At 42.0% G+C, this 25075-nt stretch overlaps 1 protein-coding gene and 1 pseudogene across 4 annotated transcripts in view; one reads left to right on the top strand and one right to left on the bottom strand.

The window, feature by feature from the left end:
* The first annotated feature begins 282 nt into the window (after positions 1-282).
* Positions 283-25075, top strand: part of EEF1AKMT2 (EEF1A lysine methyltransferase 2) — a 38354-nt gene continuing 13561 nt past the window's right edge. For 2 of the 4 annotated variants that reach the window (XM_047824352.1, XM_047824351.1), the window contains exons 1-5: positions 283-425; positions 1500-1565; positions 2824-2938; positions 12621-12728; positions 15178-15394. In XM_047824352.1, coding sequence (XP_047680308.1) covers positions 307-425; positions 1500-1565; positions 2824-2938; positions 12621-12728; positions 15178-15394 — 625 coding nt within the window. In that variant the 5' untranslated portion in view covers positions 283-306. Of the gene's footprint in view, positions 426-1499; positions 1566-2823; positions 2939-12620; positions 12729-15177; positions 15395-19564; positions 19967-25075 lie in introns of those variants that run through there. The other 2 variants (XM_047824350.1, XM_047824349.1) reach the window with 2 other exon arrangements.
* Positions 5338-5668, bottom strand: LOC125147415 (60S ribosomal protein L35a-like; annotated as a pseudogene).

The raw sequence follows: 25075 nt of genomic DNA, 5'->3' as shown, positions 1-25075 counted from the left end.
TTGTATGTTTCTTTTTCACAGTCCCTTACAAACAGCAGTCCCCAAATGTGGTGGCGCTTAGGCGGGCACTTCAGAAAGGGGGTGCATCTGACTCTGGCTGGAGGGGGCAGAGAGGGAGGCGAGGCCCAGTCTCTCCACGCCTGGTCGTGGGAACCCGCACCCAAGACCAGAACAGAGCTGAAGGAGCCGAGCCGGGAGCAGTAGAGTGGGCGGCCTCCCGCCGCCTAGAGGCGCCGTCCACAAGTCCGCTCTGTCCGTGCTTCGTCTCTATGGCGGCCCCCACGGCCCTCTGGGTCGCGGAGCGGGATGAACTCTGGCGCGGGCGGCGGCGGTGGCGGCGGCTGCGCTGGGGCCGCGGCGCCGTCCCGAGGGGGCAGTCCCGGAGGGGATGGCTTTGCCCCGTCGGCGCTGGGGACTCGAGAGCAGTGAGTGTGGCGTACCGCGGGGGAGCGTGAGCGGCACCGCCAGGGCTGGGCCCCGGGAAAGGGACCGGGAGGGATATGGGGCCCCGGAAGATGGGGAGGACCTTGGGGGCGTGGCGCGTGGAAGGTAAGGCGGGGGGATTGATGGGCTGGAATCCCGAGGGGCCACCCTGTAGGTGGTTAAGGGGCATTTCAAGGGGTCATTGTGTAAAGGGATCGTGGGGTGCGGAATGCTCTCCGAAGCTTTTGGGGAGGCCTCGTAAGGGTCTCGAACCCGAGGGGCAGGCTTGGGGAAAGAGCGAGGAGGCGGGGTCGACGGTAGTGGGGATAGGGAAGGGTAAGGGGAGCACGGTTAAGGCTTAGGGGATGGGGTAGGGATGTCGGAGCTGGAAAGGGTGGGAGTGAAGGGTGACCGGAGGAGAGAGCGAGGAGATGGTGGGGCATCTTGGGGTAGAAGAAAGTGGTCTGACCAAATCGATGTTCAGTAATTCTGAACGAATTAATAGATGGATGAACGAATGACAGAGGAAGGTAAGGATGGGCTGAGTTGAAGGGGTAAGAGGGAGCGGCGATTCTAGGGAGATGAAGTAGCAAGAGAAGGCAAGTGATGAGGACGGGGAACTGTACTTAAAAGGAGTAAATCTTAAACTTACAAGTAACTTTTAGGCAGAGCTTATGTTTGGTGATTTCCTTCTTGAGTAACCAGCGTATTGATGGAAGACCTTTGTGTCTGCATGTTTTAGACTGCAATGTGCCGTAATGACACTTTGTACAGTCAAGTTTTGGACTTGTGTTTGGGACTTAGGGATCCTGGAACAAATACTTGCTTATACTTTTTAAAGGTAAAACCTGTGAGTAGTTTTTAATACGTCAGGTATTGTAGTGTAAACTTACACTGCTTGTCTGTTTTCTTTCGTTCTTTTAACACGAGGATGTTAAGGGGTTGATCTATGTGCACTTCCTGATAACACAATAATGTTTTAACCTTCTGTCATAAATACTTAGGATGTATTAGAAACATATTTAATTCGTAATGCAGTTTAATTCAAGAATCTTGCTTTGCATTTGATTATATAGTTGGGATGCTGTCTATGAGAGAGAACTGCAAACTTTCCAAGAATATGGAGATACAGGAGAAATCTGGTGAGTTAGAAAAAATAGTGGAATTATGATTCAGAAGAGTGAGTGAGTGAGTGAGTGTGTGTGTGTGTGTGTGTGTGTGTGTCTTTTAAGTGTTTACCCCAAAGGAAAACAGCCTAAAATTCTTGGGAACTTTGGACTGATTCTAGCTTTAGTGGGTAGATTTAAAGAGTCTCTTCTCCGACTTTTAATGGTCCAGACTTAAATTGGATGACTATGCAGGTATCCCCCAGCTTTTTGAAAATGCACATTATGCCCCTCGGCTTTTATGAAAGACTTACATTAGTACCTGTAAGTACATGAAAGAAATCAGAAGATTTTTACTTTAAAAAAAAAAAAAATTTTTTTTAATGTTTATTTATTTTTGAGAAAGAGACAACATGAGTGGGAGAGGGGCAGAGAGAGAGGGAGACACAGAAGCTGAAGCAGGCTCCGGGCTCTGAGCTGTCAGCACGGAGCCCGACGTCGGGTTGAACTCACGAACCATGTGATCATGACCTGAACCGAAGTTGGCCACTTAACCGACTGAGCCACTCAGGTGCTTGAAGCTTTTTACTTTTGCACAAAAAGGTGAAGAACAAAACTAGCATTCACCGTTTGTCTTGCAGTGAGCCCTTAGAGAGGCAGTGCACACCCCTAGCAGCAAGAGTTGTGCTGCCAAGCTCCTTCCCCGGGAACTATACTCAGCATCCCAGCATCAAGCCGCCGTAGCTTTGAACAGTGTCTGTGAGCGTCTGTGCTTTTTCTTGATTTATTTTGTGCATCTGTTAGCAAGATGTGTCTTAAGGTATTAGGCCTAAGAGAGGTTATTTTTGGGGTCTGGGAATGCTCACAAAATTTTACCGTATAAATTACTGGTAATTGCTTCTTTGCTTTGTGCCATTTTGCCACAGGAAAGATTTCATAGCAATGTTCTACTTGCGGTTAGAGGGGGGAAACCTGCATTAGGAAGTTACTGTCATCCTGTGATTGTCCTTGTTCAATAAGCGATGAAATTTTCAGCCATACACGAGTGTTAGTGCTGATGTAGAGAAACATTAATAAGTAGCATATTGACTTCATCTATTCTATTCTATTCCATTGGGGGTGTTTTCTCCTAAGTACTAGTAGAGGTGAAGTTTAAGTAGTCACAGATGCTACTTCTTACTTTCAACAAAGACTTACTTGAGCGTATTGAATAAGCTGCTTAAATGGAATCTAGTTGTAAACTTTGCTCTGTATTCCTCTGGTATCTGAGTAACGGATTCTCTGTTTCTAATAGGTTTGGAGAAGAGAGTATGAATCGGCTAATAAGGTGGATGCAAAAACGCGAGATTCCATTGGACGCTTCAGTGCTTGATATTGGAACTGGAAATGGTGTTTTCTTGGTTGAACTTGTTGGTACTTTTAGTATTCATGTGTTAAAGCCAAATTTTAAAATGAAATTAAAAACAAATCTTGCGAATGAGGATATTAACCATGCGAGTCTAAAGTAGCAGAGCAGCCGTAGCACCTTCTTTGAGGAGTCACGTGGTACGGAAGGAGGCTGCGTGGATTGTGAGAAAGCAGGGCATCTGAGCGCTCGTCTTGGCCCTTCTGGCCTTAAGCTTGAGCTTCAGCAAGCCACTTAATTTCTCTGGGTGTAGGTTCTTTCCGAAAACTTTTGACTAGGTGATCTTAATTGGTTTCTTCTAGCTCAAAACTCTGGAGATCTGTGTGTATGAAAGAAAGAAGCCTTTTTACATTTCTGGTAGGACATAAATACTTTATCTTAGGTGAGCGTATGGTTTGAAAAGAGTATTCTGTCCGTGGAACTGAGTTTGGGCACAGGTTCTACTACTAACTAAACGATCGTTGTGTGCCTGTAGTGGGCTCATTGCTGTGGCATGTACTATGGTGGAAATGATAATACACCCCCTCTTAGATGGCTCTACTGTCTTAATTTGTATGGGTGTATACACAATGGTGAAATTTGTTGAATGACTTCCATGGGCCAAGGCTTGTGCTGGGCACTGGCAGCCTGAAAATGTAGACCTTGTGCTTGAGTTGTTCTAGTTTAGTAGAGGATAGGTGGACACAGAAACCCTTAACACTGTAGCTTGACGTGTGCGATATTAGATAACTGTGTGTAGAAAAGAGTGATTAGCTTTGGGGAGAAGGGGTAGGAAGGGTCTTGGAGGAGCTAATACCCAAGCTGGATGGAAATTGCATAGGCAGAGTGTAGTGAGTGTGGGTGGGGTGTAAGAGAGAAAATTTCAAGCAATGGAAACAATGTTTAAAGGCATGAAGGTTTGAGGGTGCGTGGGTGGCTCAGTTGGTGGAGCATGAGAACTCTTGATCTTGGGGTTGGGAGTTCGAGCCCCGTGTTGGGTGTGGAGATTGCTTAAAAAAAAAAAATCTCAAAAAAAGAAGACGTGAATGTTTGAAGCAGCATAGCATGTACTGGGACTCTAAATAAATTGGTACATTAGAATATAAAGGTATGTTCGAGATGGACAGAGTTGAGGATTAAGTTAAAGGTAGGAGCCATACATGTCATGCCTAATAGGTTAGATTTTACTTTTAGGCTATGGGGAGCCATTAACATTTTACTTTTTTTTTTATTAGCAATTTTTTTTAATGTTTATTGTTGAATTTTTTTTTTTTTTTTTAACGTTTATTTTTCAGACAGAGACAGAGCATGAACGGGGGAGGGGCAGAGAGAGAGGGAGGCACAGAATCGGAAGCAGGCTCCAGGCTCTGAGCCATCAGCCCAGAGCCCGATGCGGGGCTCAAACTCACGGACCGTGAGATCCTGACCTGAGCTGAAGTTGGACGCTTAACTGACTGAGCCACCAGGCGCCCCTAATATTTATTTTTGAGTGAGTGAAAGAGAGAGAGAGAGAGAGAGAGAGAGAGAGAGAGAGAGAGAAGGGCAGAGAGAAAGGGAGACAGAATCTGGAGCAGGCTCCTGGCTCTGAGCAAGCTGTCAGCACAGAGCCTGACACGGGGCTTGAACTCACAAACCGTGAGATCATGACCTGAGCTGAAGCCGGATGCTTAACTAACTGAGCCTCCCAGGCACCCCAACATTTTAATTTTTATATATTTATGTACTTTGGGAGAAGGAGTGCTGGTGGGGAAGGGGCAGAGAGGGAGGGAGAGAGAGAGTCCCAAGCAGGCTCTACACTGTCAGTGTAGAGTCTGACATGGGGCTGGATCCCACAAACTGTGAGATTGTGACCTGTGCCGAAATCAGGAATTGAACGCTTAACTGAGCTACTCAGGCGCCCCACCATTAAAATGGTTTTTTGTTTTCCCCCACCATTAAAATGTTCTAAGCAGTGGACTATGATTAGAAAAATTTATAGTAAATGTTTTTGAAACATCAGGGTGTAGCATATATGTGTTAAAGTGCACAAATCAAAAGTGTGTGGCTCAGTGAATCATCACAAAGTGAACGCACCTATGGTCACCTATGAACTATCACCCTGGTCAAGAGGTAATGTGTTATAGACTCTAGAAACTCCCCTGAACTCCCTGGCAGTCCTTTCTAAATTACTCCCTCCTTCCTTTCTAGAAGTAACCATTGATCACAAAGCATTTTAACATCAGAAGATCAGTTTGCCTGTTTCTGAATGTATGAATGGAAGACTCGGGTATATATTCTTTCTAGTGTCTTCCACACGTTCTGTGAGAGTCACTCAAGTTGCGGGTAGGAGTAGCACATTCATTTTCACTGCTGTGTGAAGTTTTTTTGTTTGTTTTTACAAGATGTTACAAGCCTACACCTTTGTTTATTTACTTTTCAGTTAGTTTAGATCCTGGAGGGGTACGGCATTGCACGGAGTCTGTGGCCGATGGCTTTAGCAGGAAGGTTCCTTCGGAATTTGGCACGAATCATGCCACTGTTTCCACGAGCACGTTACTTTCCCCCAGGTTGCTCTGCTTTTGTTTGGTTTGCCACCAGGAGTCACTGTGTTGTTCTTGGCTTTGTACACGTAAGCACATCTCTTGCCTAGATAGAATTCAGTTTCATTTCGAGCATAAACACCTTCGATTTTAAGAAGAGCTGTGTTCTCCCTGTGGTTCTGGACACCCTGCCTGTAGCCAGCAAAAATACCCTTGGACCACAGCCTTCCAGACATATTTGTCATTTTAGGAGTCCTGCTCCCAGCGGGCCTCCACAGGTTCCAAGATGGCGGAAAGAAAGGGCTGTATGGTATTTAATTATATTGCAGTTTTATTTATTCATTCCCTTGTTTACCTGTAGATTCTTTTGGATTTTAATGGTTTATTTGTAAAGGCTAATGATTTATCCTTTGAAACTAGTAGTTTAAGTAGATTCTTTTAGATTTTTTCACATATACAGTTGACTCTTGAACGACATGGGTTTGAACTATGTAGGCCCACTCATTTGTGTTTTTTTTTTTTTTAATAAATATATATACGGTACTGTAAATGTATTTTCCTTATAATTTTCTTTTTTTTTTAAGTTTATTTATTTATTTTGAGAGAGCGAGTGAGTGCAAACATGGGAGGGGCAGAGAGAGAGGGGGAGAGAGCAGGCTCCGTGCTGTCATCGTGGAGCCCGATGAGGGGCTCGAACTCATGAACCATGAGATCATGACCTGAGTTGAAATCAAGAGCTGGATGCTTAACTGACTGAGCCACCCAGATGCCCCTCCTTATGATTTTCTTAATAACGTTTTCTTTTCTTTAGCCTACTTTATTGTAAGAATACAGTGTGTGATACACGCACAAAATATGTGTTGACTGTTATCTGTAAGGTTTCCAGTCAACAGTAGGCTGTTAGTAAAGTTTTGTGGGAGTCAAAAGTTAAATGCGAGTTTTTGACTGTGAGGGGTGTCAGCACTCCTAACCCCTGTGTTGTTCAGTGGTTAACTATATAATTATGCAGACTGTGAATAATGGCAGTTTTATTTCTTCCTTTCCAAGCCTTTATAACTTTTTTCCTCTTATCACACTGTCTATGACCTCTAGTAGAATGTTGAAAAGATGTGGTAATAGAAGACTTCCTTGTCTTTTTTTCCCCCTTTCAGAGATTACTTTGAATATTTCACTGTTAGGTATGATGTTAGCTTGTAAATTTGTTATTTGTTTTGTAGATCAGTTAGTACCAGATTAAAGAAGTTTCCTCCTATTCCTCCTTTGCTAAAAGAGAGTGAGTGTGAGAGAGAGAGTGTGTGTGTGTGTGTGTGTGTTTCTCATGAATCTTGTAATTTGTCAAATGTTTTCCCTTTATCTCTTTGAGATAATCATATGAGTTTTCTTCTTTAGGCTATTCGTGTTGGTGAATTACACTGATCATTTTCAAATGTTAAGTGCATCTCTGGAAGAAACCCAACTTGTATATATTATTGGATTCAGTTTGTTAATATTTTGTTTAGGATTTTTGCAGCTCTGTCCATGAGAAAGATTGTCTTGGTAATTTTCCTTTTTTGTAGTGTTCTTGTTAAGTTTTAGTATCAGGTTATGCCAGCATCACTGAATAAAAATGTGTTTATTGAAGGAGTTTATTAGTGATTAGTGCTCTTTTTCCCCTTAAATGTTTGGTAGAGTGGTGCCTGGGTGGCTCAGTTGGTTAGTGTCTGACTTTGGCTTGAGTCATGATCTCATGATTCATTGGTTCGAGCCCTGTGTCTGGCTCTGCAATGACAGCACAGAGCCTGCTTGGGATTTTCTCTCTTACCATCTCTCTCAGCCCCTTCCTGATTCATTCTCTCTCTCTTCCTCTCTCTCTCTGTCTCTCTCAAAATAAATAAGTTAAAACTTTAAAAAAATAATTAGAAAACCGGTAGAATTCACTGGTGAAGCCACCTAGATAGGTAGTCTTTTAAGGGAAGTTACTTTCTTTTTTAATGTGAACTTATTAAATGTATTTATGTAGAAAAGTGCTCATTAAGTATATAGGTTTTACAAGATGAACCCTTTGTGTAACTCACCAACCTGATCAAGAAATAAAACATTGTTAGCTCCATAGAAGTAGCCCCTTTGTGCACCGCCCCCCCCCCCCCCCCCTTACCCCCATTCCCTTCTAAAGTTAACCACTATTTTGATGTCTATCATCGTATGTTAGGCTGCTTTTGAGATTAGCTGTACTGGTTACTCATTGTGGTTTGAATTAGCATTTCCCTAATAACTAAGGATATTGAGCACCTTTTCACATACTTACTTGCCATTCGCGTATCTTTGGTGAAATGGGTGCCACGTTTTTGGCCTATTTTTAAATTGGGTTGTTTGTTTACTTACTGTTAAGATTTGAGGATTCTTTATGTAATCTGGATATACGTTCTTTGCCAGGTAGGTGGTTTCTAAGTGTTTTCTCCCATTCTTTGACTTCTTTCTTTATTCTTTTTTTAACGTTTTAATTTTTTTGAGAGAGAGAGAGAGAGAGAGAGAGAGAGACGGATAGAGGCAGAGAGAGAGAGGGAGACACAGAATCTGAAGCAGGCTCCAGGTTCTGGGCTGTCAGCTCAGAGCCCGATGTAGGACTCGAACCCATGAATGCGAGATCATGACCTGAGCCGAAGACGGATGCTCAACTGACTGAGTCACCCAGGCGCCCCTTTTTTTTATTCTCTTAATAGTATCTTCGGAAGGGTAGGAGTTCTTGATTTTGATGAAGCTTAAAAAAAAGTTTATTAACTTTTTTCTCATGGATTGCTTTTGTTGTCATAATAAAGAACTTTTGGCCTAACCCAGGGTCACACAGATATTCTCCTATGTTGTCTTCTGAAAGTTTAAAGTTTTACCTCTTATGTTTAGATCTGTGATTCTTTTGGAGTTAATTTTTCTGTAAGGCTTGAGATACTGGTTGAGGTTCTTTTTCTCTGGCATATGATTGTTGAATTGTTTCATCCATCAGTTTTTGAAAAAAACTGTCCTTTGTCCATTACATTGAGTTTTACGTGTTTTTGGCATGATGTAAATGGTAATACGGTTATGCGCTTTATTTTTTTTTGATCTGGCTTCTGCTGAACTTGGATTTGTGAGGTTCCTCTTTTCAGACATGGCTTTCAGTATTTCACTGTTCATTTCATTGTACTCTATGAAAATACCACAATTTAATTATTTAGTCATTCATTCATTTATACATTCGTTCTCCCGTAGACGGAGAAACATTTGGGCTGTTTCTAGTACTGGATTGTTACCAATACTGCTAAACAGTTTTCCAAAATGGTTGTACTAGTTTATGCTCCTACTGGAGTGTGTGAGAAGTCCATTCTTGCTAGCACCTGGTCTTGTCAGTGATTATCCAATTATGATTATGACATAACAGTGATTATGAAATTATACGATTTCAGTGATTCTCGGGGGTGTGTAGTGGTATCTCATTGTTTTATTATTTCCTGGTGACTAGAGATGTTGAGCATCTTTTCATACGCGTTTTGGCCATTTGGCTATTCTTCTGGTGAAATGCCTGTTGAAGTTTTTTGCTTATGTTAAAATTGAGGTGCCTGTGATTTTCTTATTGATTTGTAGGAGTTCTTTATATATTTTGGGCATGTGATCGTTGTATTGCCAATATCTTCATCTAGTGCATCTAGTTTAATATATAATTTAATAAATTGTTAGTGTTTTTGAATATTGTGTATTAAACCTTGCCTACCCAGCGTCATAAAGATATTTTCCTGTGTGTTCTTCTAAAAGCTTTATTGTTTTCTTCACATTTAGGTTCTGATCAATTGTTGTATATGTTGTGAGGTAAAGGTTGAGGTTTATTTTTTTCCTCGTGATTATCCAGGTAACCCAGGACCCTGTATTGAAATGTCCATCCTTTCCCCCCCGGCAGTTCTGTTATAAGCCATATAGTGGTGTGTGCTTGGGTCTGTTGCTGGATCCTCTGTTTTATTCCTTTGAGACTGTTTGCTTATATGCCAGTGCCTTGCTGTCCTGATTTCATGTTTGGTTGATGTCAATTCTCCAACACTGATCTCTTTTCCATTGTTGTCTTGGCTGTTGTTAGTTAGCTTTTTCCATATTCATTTAAATTTTAGAATAATCTTGTCACTTTTCAGGAAAAAAAAGAACACCTGGCATTTTGATTAGGGTTGCACTGAATTTACAGATTAATTCAGGGAGGATGCATATTTATTTAAAGTTTAAACTCATTACCTTTTGGGGGAAAAAAAAATCATAGGATTTTGATTAGGATTGCATTGAATTTGGGGAGGATTTAGACCTTAACAGTATTGAATCTCTGAGTCCACAAGCATGATATGTTCCTCCATTTATTTAGCTGTTTATATTCTACCAGTAATATTTTGTAGTTTTCTCTGTACGGGTCTTCCATATCTTTTCTTGGGTTGATCCTTAGATGTTTGTTGTTGCAGTTGTTATTGTTATGCTTGTAAAATGTATTTTCTAACAGTTCATTGCTAGGAAATAGAAACAAAATGACAGGTTTTTCTATTAATTTTGTATCCAGTAATTCAGAAATTAATTCTAATAGTTTATTTATAGATTCTTTTTGATTTTCTCAAATATAGTAATGTAATATAGTTTTATTTCTTTAATTCCAACTTTGATGTCTTGTTTATTGAAATGCTATGTAGTCTGTTTATTTCTTTATTTGAGAGGGCGCGCACTCAAGTGGGGGAGTGGCAGAGAGAGAGAGGGAGAGAGAATCCCAAGCAGGCTCTGCACTGCCAGCGGAGAGCCTGATGGGGGGGCTCGATCACATGAACCATGAGATCATGACCTGAGCTGAAATCAAGGGTCGGACACTTAACCGACTGAGCCACTGAGGCGCCCTGAAATGCTGTGTGCTCTTGAATACATTGTTGAATAGAAATGAATAGAATGAAGGCAGGTAGCCTTGTTAACACTGCCTAGTATAAGAGAAAAGCTTCTATTTTTCACTATTAAATATGATGTCAGCTATAGGTTTTTATAGATGGTCTTTATCAGATTGAGGGTGTTCCTTTATATTCCTAGTTTTTAATCATGAATGGGGGTTGAATTTGATCAGCTGCTTTCTTTGATATCCACTGTGATGATTAGAGGATTTTTCTTCTTGATTCTGTTAATGTTGAATTGATTGATTTGGGGGAGACGGTATCTTTATTTTTTTTGACATTTTTATTGAAATAATGTTGGGGATTGATTGTTCATTTTTTAAAAATGTTTATTTATTTTTGAGAGAGAGACCGAGAGAGAGAGAGAGAGTATGAGCTGAAGAGGGGCAGAGAGAGGGAGACACAGAATCTGAAGCAGGCTCCAGGCACTGAGCTGTCAGCACAGAGCCCGACGCGGGGTTTGTGGCTCGAATTCACAAACCGCGAGATCATGACCTGAGCGGAAGTCGGACGTTTAACGTTTAACCGACTAAGCCACCCAGGCGCCCCTCCTGTGGGTCTTTTTCTAATATCAGTTTTTCCCCCTTGGTTTCTGGTCCTTTGTTATTTCCTTGAATGTCTGCCTATTTTCTTCTGAGTACCAGAAACCAAATGTGAAAAATGTTGGAGATAGTTTGAGGTTTTGGATGACTGTTCTAAAAACCTAAAACGTCTATATATGATATTTTTATAAGTGCTGTTATAAGAACAAACAGACATGGGAGAAGAGGCAACTGGTAGGAGTCAATTATTAATAGAATTATCCTGGGTTCCTGATGGGGAAGGAATTGAGGGAAACTGGGAGAAAATGAAGATCTCGAAGAGTATGGAGTGAGACAGCTTTAAGAGCAGAAGATTGGTGTCATTTGCCAGAACGTAGATGGAACTAGAGGGTATTATGCTATTAGTCAGAGAAAAACAAATGTCATATGACTTCACTCATATGAGGACTTTAAGATACAAAACAGGTGAACATGAGAGAAGGGGAGCAAAAATAATAGAAAAACAGGGAGGGGGCAAAACATAAGAGACTTAAATATGGAGAACAAACAGAGGGTTGCTGGAGAGGATTTGGGAGGGGGGATGGGCTAACTGGGTGGGTCAGGGGCATTAAGGAATCTACTCCGGAAATCATTGTTGCACTATATGCTAACTAACTTGGATGTAAATTAAAAAACTAAAGACTGAAAAAAAAAAAAACCAAACCAAAACAAACAAAAAGAGTAGGAGGTTGGCATCAAAGACCTTTAGATTAAAAAGAAAAATAGTCAAAGGTTGCAAAATTCTGTGCAAAACAATCAACATGTTACTAGAGTTTAGGAATCAGTCACTTAGTGTTGAAAAGTCTAGGGAATCTTAATGGATGGTGTTGGCATATGTTAAGTTTTGAAGGAAAGAAATTGTGTAAATATTGAAGAGCAGGAAGAGAATTTTAGACTACACTGTACTTTTCAGCTGCTTTTCTCCAAGTTTCCTTTGAAATGACCTTGAGTCTGATTGTTCTAAAAATGTTCAGCATAGTGTTAGGGGTGGGGGTGAGGAACAGACGCCATCATACTTTTCCCACAAGCTCACACACCCTAGGTGGATTCATAGGCTAGGAAGCAGTGGGACTACAGCTTTAGGCTCAAAACTCTCAGATCCAGTGAGCCTTCATTCTTTGAGAATATTAATACCTGCCCTCACATGTGTTTTGTAAACATTTCAAAAACAAAAAAGTACGTGTGTAAGGTGTTGAATAATCACATGGCTGGATGTAGAATTGCATAATTTATAATCACACTCGAAGGAAAATTTTTCAAGAATTTACTACGTATGCATTTTATTTATTTGTATAACTTAATTGTGTTCAGTGAAATTAATGACAGATTTATGTGTGAATTAGAGCATATCCACATCAGAAGTTAATGTTACATTTTTCTGCTTGAGGGTAAAAATATCATATGTACATTCTCATGATCTTTGAGAGAATGAATCTTTGAGAGAATGAATTTTCTTTTGAAATTGAAATCAAATACTGTAAAAACAGATGAATTGTCATTTGATGTAAATTCAGACTCTTAGTTTCTATTTAGATCTACAATAAAATTTAAACAGTGTAGATTATTGGATAGTATATGTCACTTGATCTATTAAATAAAACAGTCCCGGTCCTAAAGGAATATTATAATTCATAAGCAAAGCAGTATGTTAAAACTTCATCTTAAACTAAAGTATAAAATTGTTTCTCTGTCTCTAGGCAAAATTTGGATTTTCTAATATTACTGGAATTGATTACTCTCCTTCTGCAATACAGCTTTCTGGAAGTATTATAGAGAAAGAAGGTTTATCTAACATTAAGTTGAAGGTAACTATTATATTACTATAACTTATTTGTAATAAAAGTTACAGACTTTAAACATTTCTAAAATACATTTATTTGTTGACAATGTCTTTTGAACTCATAAATTGAGGGTTCATTATAAATAATCCCAATTGAAACATTTTTAAGTAACTATTAAAATTTTGAGTCTAGTCAGCTTGGGGAAGTGATTTTCTCTTTTCTTGTGTGCAAGTGTGTTCTTTCATGTCTGCAAACGCAGATCGTAGCTAACTTTGGATTACCTAGATCAAAAAATTTGATCTTGCCTCTTTTATGCTTTTGCCTGGATAGCTAATAGTCCTTCATTTAGTCTGAAACGAAACCCTGAGTTTCCATTTCTATTACTGCTACTACCATTCACCTCTTGCACTAACCCCAGACCCGAGGAGTTATCCTTGATTCTTCTCTCTCCTTTAAGTGTGGCTTCTAATTCTCTTGGTTTTATCTTCAGAGTCTATCAGGCAGGTGACCGTTGCTTGCTATCTCCACCGTTCTCTCCCGAGTCCAGGCTCCATCGTTTCTTGCCTGTGTGGCTGCAGTGGCCTCTTACTCGGCCTCCCCGTTGCCGCTCTTGCCACGCCACCGTCCACGACCACAGGTCAAGCGGAGCGATCTTTTAAAATACCAGCTCGTGTGGCTGCTTTGCTCACAAGTCTCTAAGGGCTTCCCCATCGCCTTGAGAGTGGAATCTGAACCCCCCACCGCGCCTCGCGAAGCCCCTCGTTTCTTCCCTCTTTTCCTTTTCATCACCTGTGTTCCAGGCATGCTGGCTTGCTCTCTGCTCCTGAAACATGTCTAGTCTGTTCTTTTCCGGTCTTTACACCTTCTGCTCTCTGCCTAGAATATTCTTGTCTCAGATCTTAGCTTACGTGGCCCATTCTCATCAGTCAGATCTGTGCTCCAATATCACCTTCTTGGGTCTTTCTTTACTGCGTTTTCCAAACCATTTCTCTTCCTAGTCGCTCACTGTCTTCATCATTCTGTTTTTATTGTCTTCATGCCACTTTATCTAGAATTATTTGTTCAGTTCATTTACTTGTCTGTTTCTTTAGAGAACATAAGATAGCGCTTCTCGGCCTTTTGGCTAAGATCGGATGTAGAGAACGTAAGATGTGTTCTCATCCAGGGTCCCTTTTCTTTTTCGTTTACTGTTATGTTCCCAGTGACTGGAAAGTCCCCGAAGAGAACAGGTGTTCACGAAATACTTACTGAATGAATGAGTACTTTTATACAGACGTTTCGGATAGGAGCTTCTCTAAACTTAGCTCGTAGGAATGGTAGTCATTTTTTGCTTCAGGGATCCCGAATACTTTGGTGTGAGGGAGGAGGGGAAAAAAACCCATGTTCGGACGCAAGGAAACAAAATCCACATTTTTAAATCAGAGTGTTTGCGGTAACATGCTATTTATGGTTCCTGCATTAAGTTTGTGTGAATAATCATGAGGTGATTACTTTTTCAAAGCAGCTTTGCAGAATTAAGTCCGCTGGCCAATTATTGTGACTATTGAGTGAAGCCGAGGCAGGTCACCACGTCAGACGCTCCTCACGTATTCAGAGGCGATGGCGAATGAGTGTGCTGTGCTCGTGTAGGACTTTCACAACCCAAAGCGCACGCTTATCAAGTGAAGTAACGGCAGTGTAAAGAGTCACTTCGTTCCTTAAGCTTCAAGCCGTTCCTTACGTCCATTTGTTCCTTTGTGAGCTGCTGAGTCAGGGCCAAAGAACTTCTGATTTACCAAGTTTACACCACACAGCTAGTGATATCAGCCAAAAGGCATCTTCCTTCTAATGACCCGTTTGAGTGCCACATACTTTTTGTCATCTTTAAGAATGTGTCAAATATTTTTTTTTTTACGTTTATTTATTTTGAGAGAGAGAGCACGCGAGAGCGCACTCATGTGCCTGCACGTGAGGGGAAGGGGGAAGGGGCAGAGAGAGAGAGAGAGAGAGAGAGAGAGAGAGAGAGAATCCCAAGCAGGCTCTGCACTGACAGTGCAGGGCTCGAACTCACGAACTGTGAGCTCATGACCTGAGCCGAAATCAAGAGTCGGATGCTTCACCGACTGAGCCACCCAGGTGCCCCCCAATATTCTGCTTTTTGACAGAAAGAACTTTTTCATCAGCCAGGCTTGCGAGCTTCGTTAATGTGCTGGTGTTATTAGGCAGTACACCTGGCTTTGATTTGTTTGCAAATTTGTAGAGATTTGGAATGTCCGGGGAAACACTTGTCAGTCTCTCTTACCAATCTTAGCTTTAATGGTCTTGGAATGACGCACATAAAAGTTAGCTATAAAGTCGGAAGTATGCTTATTGTATGTAAAACGCCATCATAATTAATTGGTCCTTTTAGCTATGACCTTTTACAGATTGTCACTTAGATTCAGTAAAAACTGTATGTTAATCGTTCTCACAAAGACGTTGATTTTTAATATAGGTAGAAGACTTTTTGCATCTTTCCACAGAGCTGTCTGGATTTCATATTTGTGTTGACAAGGGGACTTTTGATGCCATAAGCCTTAATCCTGACAGTGCAATCGAGAAGAGGAAGCAATATGTGAAATCCCTCTCCAGGGTGTTGAACGTCAAAGGCTTTTTCCTAATAACCTCGTGTAATTGGACCAAGGAGGAGTTGCTAAACGAATTCAGTGAAGGTAAATGGTCACCTGTTGTTTAAACGTGTGCTTACCTCAGGTTTAACGTACTTAAATAGGTTTTCTTTCGCTTGGCGTTTGAGGGCTTTACTTTTCCATTTGTGGGAATTGCCTGCTTCTCTTCTCTTTTAACCGTGTACGCAAAGGACGAAGAAATAATACCCAGAGACCCAGAGTCCTTTCCAAAATTTTCCAAGAAGTCCTGGCAGTTGGGTGCTGTGCTAACATGAGCCTGTGAAACCTCAGTTCCTTGATTAAGCTGCCTACTCTCTCGCTTAGAGACTCGGACAGAGAGCACGCGTACCGTGCCGGCTCCATTGGGCTCCATTGTGCTCGTGTGCTGGGAGCCGGTGATGCACAAATGCAAGTCGTATTTTGTAAACATCTTACGTGGTGAGAGCTTTCACTCTGTCGATACTTTCTTTGTCTTGCTAATGGTCATTCAGGTATTTAGGATTTATCTTCTTTTCAGCTTACGTAGAACAATTATTTTCAACGGGGCACAGAAACAAAAGGTAGGGACTTTGTAGTAGAAATATGACCTGTGAACTCTTGGGGAAATCTCTTCCTTTTTCATGGTTTTGGTTCCCAGACAGGAACCTTTTTCACCCCATTAGGGAAGTATAATTAGTCCCGTGTCTACCAAGTGGGGATCTTGTGAGAATCGAGAATCTATAACCTATACACAAATATTTTGAGAGCTTTGGCAGACTGTTCCTTGCATATCTTAAGGAATATACTACCTGCCAATTCATTCATGCAGCGCACAGGTGCTTCTGGGAAAGTACCTTGAGAATCCAGAACTAGTGTTTGCTTGTTTTTTTTTTTTTTTCCCACGGTCCCTTTTTCAGATTAGTATGGAGTTTTTTGAAGAAATGAGAGGAACTTCTAGGATGGAATATTAATAATAAATGCTACGCTCCTAAATTTTTGTTAAATTTGAACCTCGGTTGTCCCGAGCTAATGGGAAATGAATTTATAACTGTTTTGCACGCACTGTATCTTAGAGTCTGTTTTCTTTTTTGCTAGTAAGGGAATAGGCGGTGGGAGGGAGCACGGTTAACACGCGTCTTTCTGTGCGCATTCAGCGACCTTGGCACGTTATATAATGTCAAACCTGAAGTGTTTGAGGCTTGACATGTGAGCCTGTGGTTTCATGACTACTGCCTCTGGAAAACAAGAATTATAGGTGATTTATTGTCCTGTACTTCGTGCCATTAATTTTACTATCTTCCACGTTAAATTTGTTTCCTTTAGAACTGTTGAGGCCCCGTCTCCATAGTCTTTCCCAGTTCCAGAAGCTTGACAGTTTTAATAAATGCTCGAAGTTAACACTGTGTAGGGCAAGTTTCTTTCCCGGTTCTTAAATACAGGTGTTCTCTTTTACCCCTGGAACCACCAGACAAAAACCTATTTGTCTGTCTTTGATAATGAGGAACAGACTTGAGCCTGGTAAAGGGTCCTTAAAATCATGTCTGTGTCTGAGAACCACTTTAACTTATGTTCAGTTTTAGAGCTTAATACAGAATTTAAATAAGCAAAATGTTACAACAGGAAATGTTAAATATGTACAATCGAAGACATTTTTAGCCATGTGTCTCTGAGAATATGGTGTTTGGAGTTGGGCACCGAACACTCACAGAACACGTGTATCACTGCTGAGGGTCTTGGCAGTAGCTTCTCACATTGGCTCCCATGGTCCCTTTTGCGTAGAATGAAGCTTGCTTTACCGGTCTTTAAAGACTTTTTGCGGGGCGCCTGGGTGGCGCAGTCGGTTAAGCGTCCGACTTCAGCCAGGTCACGATCTCGCGGTCCGTGAGTTCGAGCCCCGCGTCGGGCTCTGGGCTGATGGCTCGGAGCCTGGAGCCTGTTTCCCATTCTGTGTCTCCCTCTCTCTCTGCCCCTCCCCCGTTCATGCTCTGTCTCTCTCTGTCCCAAAAAAAACAAAAAAACAAAACAAAAAAAAAAGTTGAAAAGACTTTTTGCTTCTTTCCTTATCTGAAACATAAATGTTCATAAAACTGTTGAAATCTTGTACTTTTCCTTTACAGCCATATCTATATAAACATTTTATGTTGTCATTTGTTTTGGTGAGGATTACCGGAATCATTTGCCAGATATTGGGGTGTTCAAATTTGATGTCCAAGGAACTGGACTTTCTTAAAACTACTGAATTAAGAACATTCCCGAAAACCTATTTTACCATAAAAGTAATCTAAATTCCTTATGAAAAAGATTGAAAAATGTCCATAACCCCAACACATAAGCATATAGATTAAAATAACTAAAAGTGGGGTGCCTGGGTGGCTCGGTCGGTTGAGCTTCTGACTCTTGATTTTGGCTCAGGTCACGATCCTGAGCCCCACGTCGGGCTCCACATTGAGAGCGAAGCCTGCTTAAGATTCTTTCCCTCTGCCTCCCCCCCCTCCCCCCCACGTGCACTCACACGTGCTCTCTCTCCTAAATTAAAAACAAAAACAAAACAACAACAACAAACCTATCACTGGAATACAACCACTTCTTAAGATTTTGGTGTAGTATCTATTAAAATGTGATCACTTCAATTCTGTATGGTTAGTTTAAGGAGTTAAAAGATTAGTCCTGGAAAATTCACACAGACCTCTCCATTTTCTCCAAGTTTTTATTATGAAGTATTTTAAGCCTGTGTAAAATTTCAGAAAACAGATAGATTTTGTGCCTGTATATCCAGCACAGTGGCTCCATTTAGAGGCCTGTCCTTCTTTGGAAAAGCTTTCTTATGATCAGTTTTAATGAGCATTTTAATATATGGTCATTTGTTAAAATTTGGTGCAGTTTGATTAAGAATGTGAGTTAGAATGCACAATGAAACCAAGTACAAGAGGCCAGTTGATGCAATAACATATATCCTGTTATATTTTTTCTGTTTATCAGAGCTATTTCAGCTGCAGTTCGAAAATGCGGACACCACCCTTTCCTAGGGAAAAAAAAATCGACCCTCCAAACCAATAGACCTATCACTGAAGGAAAACCCTGGTTTAACTTCCCAGCCTTGTTTGTCCTGGTTTAAAATAATAAAATGTTAAATTTCCATTTTTTAAAAATGTTTATTTTTGAGAGAGAGAGAGAGGGCATGAGCAGGGGAGGGGCAGAGAGCGAGGGAGACCCAGAATCCAAAGCAGGCTCCGGGCTCTGAGCCGTCAGCACAGAGCCCGAACGGGGCTCGAACTCACAAACCATGAGATCATGACCTGAGCCGAAGTCAGGCCTTAACCAACTGAGCCACCCAGGCGCCCCCAAATGTTAAATTTCCATTTTATTTTGTAGTTCAGGAAAATGCCACGTTTTGATCTTTACAAAATCACTATGAGGTAGGTAGGGGCACTGGTATGTTGTAACCTCCTTGCTTTGAAAAGGAGGATCCTGGTAAGCCTATCTTTCACCTCGTAAAGTGGTCGAGCTGGGACTTGAACCCCTGACTTTTGAATCCATGTTAATTTAAAAACCACACGGTGCTTCCTTGGAAATTCGTACTTCCTTTTCTTCCCAGATTCTTAGTTCAGTTTGGGTCTTGATCTTTGGTTACACACTCTTTTTGTTGTGGTAAAGCGCGTGGAAGGTAAGATTCGCCATTTAACCCTTTTGAAGTGTACTGCTCTGTGACATTGAGGGAGTACGTTGCCATTGTTGTTCAGCCATCACCGCCCTCCCCCTCCAGAACTTTTTCATCGTCTACAGACGCCTTTTCACTTCCATGTTGTTTGACCCTTCGGTGTTAAATACTTCGGCGTGTGTGGTGTGGGTTAAGTCGCTACAGAGGAAGCTCCCAGAACCGTTCCCCGCTCCCTGGGATCGTCTCCGCACACGGTGGCTCCTTCGTGTGCGAGGTGCCGCGGTAGACGGAGGGAGATACAGAGTCTGAGAGAGAAGAGACCAGAAGTGGGGGAAGGGAGGGAGGAGGGAAAGCCTCTTTCCTGCCGGTTGACTTCGGTCTTGTCTGCTGCTTGCTCAGTTTAAAGCGTCAGTGGGGACGCACGCAGGGGGATTGAAAATTTACCACGTGAAATTCAGTCACGACTTGGAGTCTGGAATCAGAGTTTCGCGAAAGGTTCGCGGGTACCTCGTTAATACAGACTTCCCTTCGCTGTGGGACTCAGCCCCTATTAAAAATATTTTAATCTTGTCTGACAGGGTTTGAACTTTTTGAAGAGCTGCCAACACCCACGTTCAGCTTTGGAGGCAGATCTGGAAACAGTGTAACAGCTTTGGTTTTCCAAAAAACGTGAGACTTTTCACTGGACAAATTCAGTTAGCTTTGTTACGAAGCTCCACATCAAAGTAGCCCTGACACAGAAAATGCACGTGCAAATACGTGCTTAGTAAGTACCGCAGGATGTGCACGTGTTGAATGGATACGAAGGGTCGGTAAAGATACGCGCTCACGGGGGTGGTTGAGTTTTAGAGACCAACCGAGAATCATGTCAGGTTTTCTTTTGTACTTGGAATGTAAATCTTTTTCTCTTCGATTAAAACTTTTCTGTAACTGCTGAACAGTTAAAAACTTTAACGCAGTAAATGAATTTACAGAAAGCACGTGCTCTTGGTTTTTGTGCCTTGGCGAAGTCGAATCGAATGGAACTGCTTGTTCAGATTGGGTGAAACGACTCCAGGGCCAGGGTCATAAACACCAGCCTTCTTCGTGTTTTATTAGACTGTTTGTGAAACATCATAGGTATACTTACTGTTTGGGGTTGAATGGTGGTTATTTAAAAAAAAAAATTATTTAATACCCGGGAAAGTCCCCTAGTTTTCGTGTATGCAATTAAAGTCAGATACATGTGTGAGTTGATCAGGAAATATTTATTGAGCTTGTTTGTTGCCGCCGATGGGCTTTTTTTTTTTTTTTTTTTTTTTTTTTTACCTGCTTTGAGGGAAAAACAGGAAGTAGAAAAGACAACTAACAGATACTGTTATCTGCTGGCTCCGTGTTAAGTTACGTTACGTTACATTATCGTATTAAATCAGCGAATCCTCCCGATATCTTCCGAAGGTGTGTGTAACTTACGCCTGTCTCCACTGGAAGGACGAGTACAGGGTGGAGCCGGGATTCTTTGGGTCTGACTGTTCCCCTGGCCGTTCCCCCGGCATATTCTGCTTCCCAGGTGCTAAGTAAGGCTCTCTCTTAATGGCAGTTGCGGTTCAGTGAGGGAACCAGGACTGGTCTGGAGAAGACGCTGCCAGGGAAGTTAAGTAGGATTTTCAGGAGCTCTGCCCCTCCTTTCTGGTGCCCGTGCTGGTCTGTGGGCCGGAGCCGGCGAGCCGTCCGCCCTTCGTCACTTTCCCCCACCTCCCTTTTGTCGTGACAGACCCTTCTGCGAAGGGGGGTGTGAGCTGGATGTGTACCTAGAAGCCCCCGGGGACGCGGGGACAAAGATGTTCCAGTTAGGGCCGGTTAGCAAGAGAAACAGTGTATTTATTAACGTTTTTGAGGAGATAACGTGACCACGTGACGCCATCGTTGCATTTGGGCTAATACTTTAATACGGGGGCCGCTACACAAATTTGAAAGCGACACAGTTTTTGATGATTTTCAGCTATTTGGGTCTGTGGGGATTTTGTTTGTTTGGCGCACGTTCATCCGGTAACGAGCGAGTCTGGCATCACAACCCTGTCTCTCTCTATTTTGTCCCTGAGTGGGGTGGGGGCGGGGTGGAGGGCAGAGGGCTTTGGTTTAGATCCACGTTCACCAGCCATTAAGGTTGCTACCTGCCTGGCACGAGATGACCGCAGACATTTACATAAGCTTTCGACACAAATCCGATTGTTTGAAAAGCTCTCATTTTTAACCGGAGTGGCTGAGAAGTTCCTTCAAAATGTATGTGATTTAAACTTGTGAAAAACTCGTGTTGATTTTACAAACTAGGCATGGGATCTTAACCCACGGAAACATGGTTTATCATTTACCGAGGAGGCTTGGTCTTTGTTGTGTTTTCGTATTTCTCTTTCTTGATGTCAAATGTGACAATAGGACCGAAGCACTTTTTCAGAATTTTGCGCGGCTACGTGTGCTGTTTTAAAGCACTGCTCTGACAGACTGGGCTCTCCGTGCCGCCAGACGGAGACATGGGGTTTGATTCACTGATCAAACCCACCGAGCGGGTCTCCGTTGAAAAGCTCCTCGAGTCACCCTCGGTTGGGGGCGGCGGTGGTGGTGGTACCACCCATTCGCTCCCATTTGCAAAGATGAAGCATTTGGGGGGACCTTGGAGCTGTGGCTAAGGTTAGGAGAAGGGATTTGTCATCTCTCCCTGTCAGCGAATCATGCCGGAAGCCAGCCCCCCAGAGATTGCAGTGAGAACAGATGGAGGGTACCAGAATGCTAACAGTCAATTCGTGTTTCCAAATAACACCACACTTCAAAGACCAGACCCGCAGGTGCCCCCAAGTTACCAAAACCGGCCGCAAACACGTAACTCTTGCACGGCGGTCTGTTATGTCACGTGACCGTGTGGGGACCCGGAAGAAAAGCGGTTTCGAAAGGGAGCGGTCAGTTCTGTGGTGAGCGCTGGTTTCTCTGGATGAGAAGTTGGAATTGCCACTTTATTTCATCAAAAGACGCTCTTATTTTGAGGAAACTTGTTTGAAATGCAAACGAAGCTTCTCTCTGGAGCCTGCACAGCTTCGTTGCTTCTCATTAGGACGTTACAGCCTCAGTAGCCGGCGCTTCTGTGCTCAGGAGGCGCGCGGGCCGGTCCGAAGGGGTTTGAGGCCCAATGGGCCGGTTACACCGATGAACAAGTCGAAAGTTTTCAGAACGTTTTGCTTTAAGCCAGGTGCACGAGTTAGAGTTGCTTTTTGGGAGTGGCGTTTATGCAGATGAGAATCAACCCCGACACTACTCTTGGCAGCTTGACTGAAGCCATTTTAAGATAGCACAACTGTCCCTGAATGATCCCCCTCCCCCCTCCTCATTGTACTAGCAGCAGATCTTCCTTTCTTCTTCGTCTGCGGTGTGGATGCGATTTTCTGTTATTTGGGGGAAAGAAGGGAGGTAAACCTATACGAAAAACGTTTAGTGTTTGCAATGAATGATATGTTTTCAGTTCACTACTATTATTTTAAATTTTCTGTGATACTGTGATGTAGTAATGTAGTGTGTGTGTGTGTGTGTATATATATATATATATATATATATATATATATATATATGTTAATTTACATTCATCCCGAGTATAATAGAAGCTTTAATTTTTAAGAAACCTGTGTTAGCCTATAGCCTTTGAAATAATTTTCCTTAAATTGATATGCAAAGAGAGTATCCCTGCCTGTGTCAATAGACTTTGATGTATGTTTTCTTAAATAATTTTATTTTATATATTTACACACGTGTGTATGTGTCTGGTAGCCCCTGATGAAAATCTCCACAAATGTGAAAAATCCGTTGCGCTCCAGGCCGGCATTCTGCTGTGGGGAGACCTGGGTTTGATTTCCTGTTTTTGGCACTGTGAACTAGAGTGTACGTGCTCCAGAGACAGCTTTCTGCTTTGAAAGCAAGGGACCAAGTGTCTTGTGTTCCACAGTAGTAAAACCTCTTTAGCTATTTGTGTGTGTGTGTGTGTGTGTGGGGGGGGGTGTTGATGGGCTCTGAAAGGAGTCTTGTCTAGTACACTTCACTGGAAGGAGGCTGCCCATGACCTAGAGCTTGATTGTGGGAGACGAGAAGCAAGCTAGGTTGAAGGACAATTGCTTAGTGGGAAAAAATTAGGAAACCCTTGTCATTTCTCTGTTAGGCAGGAAACAGAGATGTCCTTAGAAGAAGGGGGAGCACAGGAGCATGTTTTATTAACAGTTAATGGAAGAAAATTAATGCTAATTTATTCATCATACACACCATGCAATTTGTTAGAAAAGTAAAAGAATAGTTTGAAATTCTTTGGTCAATTGATGGATTCCTATGTTAGGGGCATAGAAATGAAACTCAACATTAAGCAAACACCCAAGCCCACAGGCTACATAAATGCTGAATAAAACCAGCTTCACAATAGAACTCTGAAAAGCGAGGGGGAAGAAGCCTAATGAATGATTGAATATGACCTTAGCAAAATCCCTGGCGTGTTGTTGAAAGATCATTCATTTCCAGCTTAGATGTCAAGATGGGCTCCAGTAACCAGGAAAAAAAGAGAGCTTGAGTCGGTACTTACTGAGTTTTAAAAATCTTTACAACTCAGTGCATTAGACTAATCATTAAAGGGCTTCTCGAACTGAATTTTGAGCGGTCACTGTGTAGACCGGTGGTTTAGGCCCAGGGAAACCAAATTAAAAAGATAGGAATAATTCACAAGACATGAATGTATCAATATCCTGCTTTTATGAAGTAGAACTTCAAAAACTGGATGTAGAGGCTGGCAGAATGTACTTTTGTCATGCTGATACCATTGTGAGAAAGACTTACAACTAAGAGATCAATTGTGCCTTAGAGTATTTGCAAATTACTTGTCCAGTTTCTAAGAGGAAGATAATAAAAAAAACCCAAATCTACTTTTTTTCATTTTTAAGTGGCCCATTTGGAAGAAACGATAAATTCTTTTATGTTTTAAAATATGTATTGTTATTACCGCATCAGAAAATAAGTACTTTAGTGAGTCATCTTTTTTGTGTGCACGCTACCCGGAAGCTTTGTAAGGAAAGCAAATGTACCGTATTTGTTTTCCCAAATACCTAAAAATTTATACGTGAACCAGCGATGAGCATATCATGGGCATCGTATGAGGAGCCTTGAAAGAAGTGTGAAAATACTCCAGTTGAATAAGGGCACCGTGAACTGTATTTCTCATTCTTCATTAACATACTTACAGACAGGCAGGTTAGCATTCTCTGGGATTCTCCGCGGCACTGGGCGCAGTGCTCCCCGCAGCGCTCCTGCCATGCCCTCCCTGCCTCTTGTCAAGGATGGACGCAGTTGTGGGGGGGCGGGGGGAGAAGCTAAATGTAGAAGAGAGTGGGTGCTGCCAGTGCACGTTTTTCTCCTAACCCCTCCTCGTGTATGAAAATGTCAGTCCTTTGTTCCCATCTAATTTTAGTACATCCTGGCTAAAAAAAAAAAAAAAAAGCCCACGTTAGGATGCTTTCCAACCATGGAACTTTGAGGGTGGGGTGGGCGGGGGAAGGGTAGAGGAAGGAGCAGTTTACATTCCATGTCCGGCTGCCTTTCTGCTACAGCATCGCGCCCTTACTCTGTTGATTTTGGTAATGAAATAAATTTAGATGCACTGAAGCAGCAATAATTAAGTTTTCCTTCCATGTCCTCAACAAGAAGCCTAGCTGGAGTCTGAATGGGGAAAATCATAATATGGCATTTAATAAAACATACTGGGCTGAGTTAAAGAGCTGTATGCAAGTTTTGGAAGACAGGCCTGAAGTTGTGAATGAAAAACACTGCGCGTTGTCTTATTTATAAAATGTAACCTTTGAGGCCCAGTTGTGACTCAGCGAAAGGGCTTCTATGCTGTTGTTTTGAATGGGAATAATCCTTGCTGACTTTTGAGAAGCAATCCTAAACGAGGCGCACGAGTCAGAGCTGTTTATTCCGTGTGGGAGCCCTAACGTGTAGCAGGAAAGCTCTGATTTTGTGAAGAGAACCAGTTGGGTCAAAAAAAAAAAAAAATTGATACTATAGTTTTGCTCAAGAGAGAGGATTGAATT

The sequence above is a fragment of the Prionailurus viverrinus genome, chromosome D2, assembly GCF_022837055.1.
Source record: "Prionailurus viverrinus isolate Anna chromosome D2, UM_Priviv_1.0, whole genome shotgun sequence".
In the NCBI taxonomy this organism is placed as follows: Eukaryota; Metazoa; Chordata; class Mammalia; order Carnivora; family Felidae; genus Prionailurus; species Prionailurus viverrinus.
Note: the sequence above shows the minus strand (reverse complement) of the source record. Positions and strands in the feature narration are given on the sequence as shown.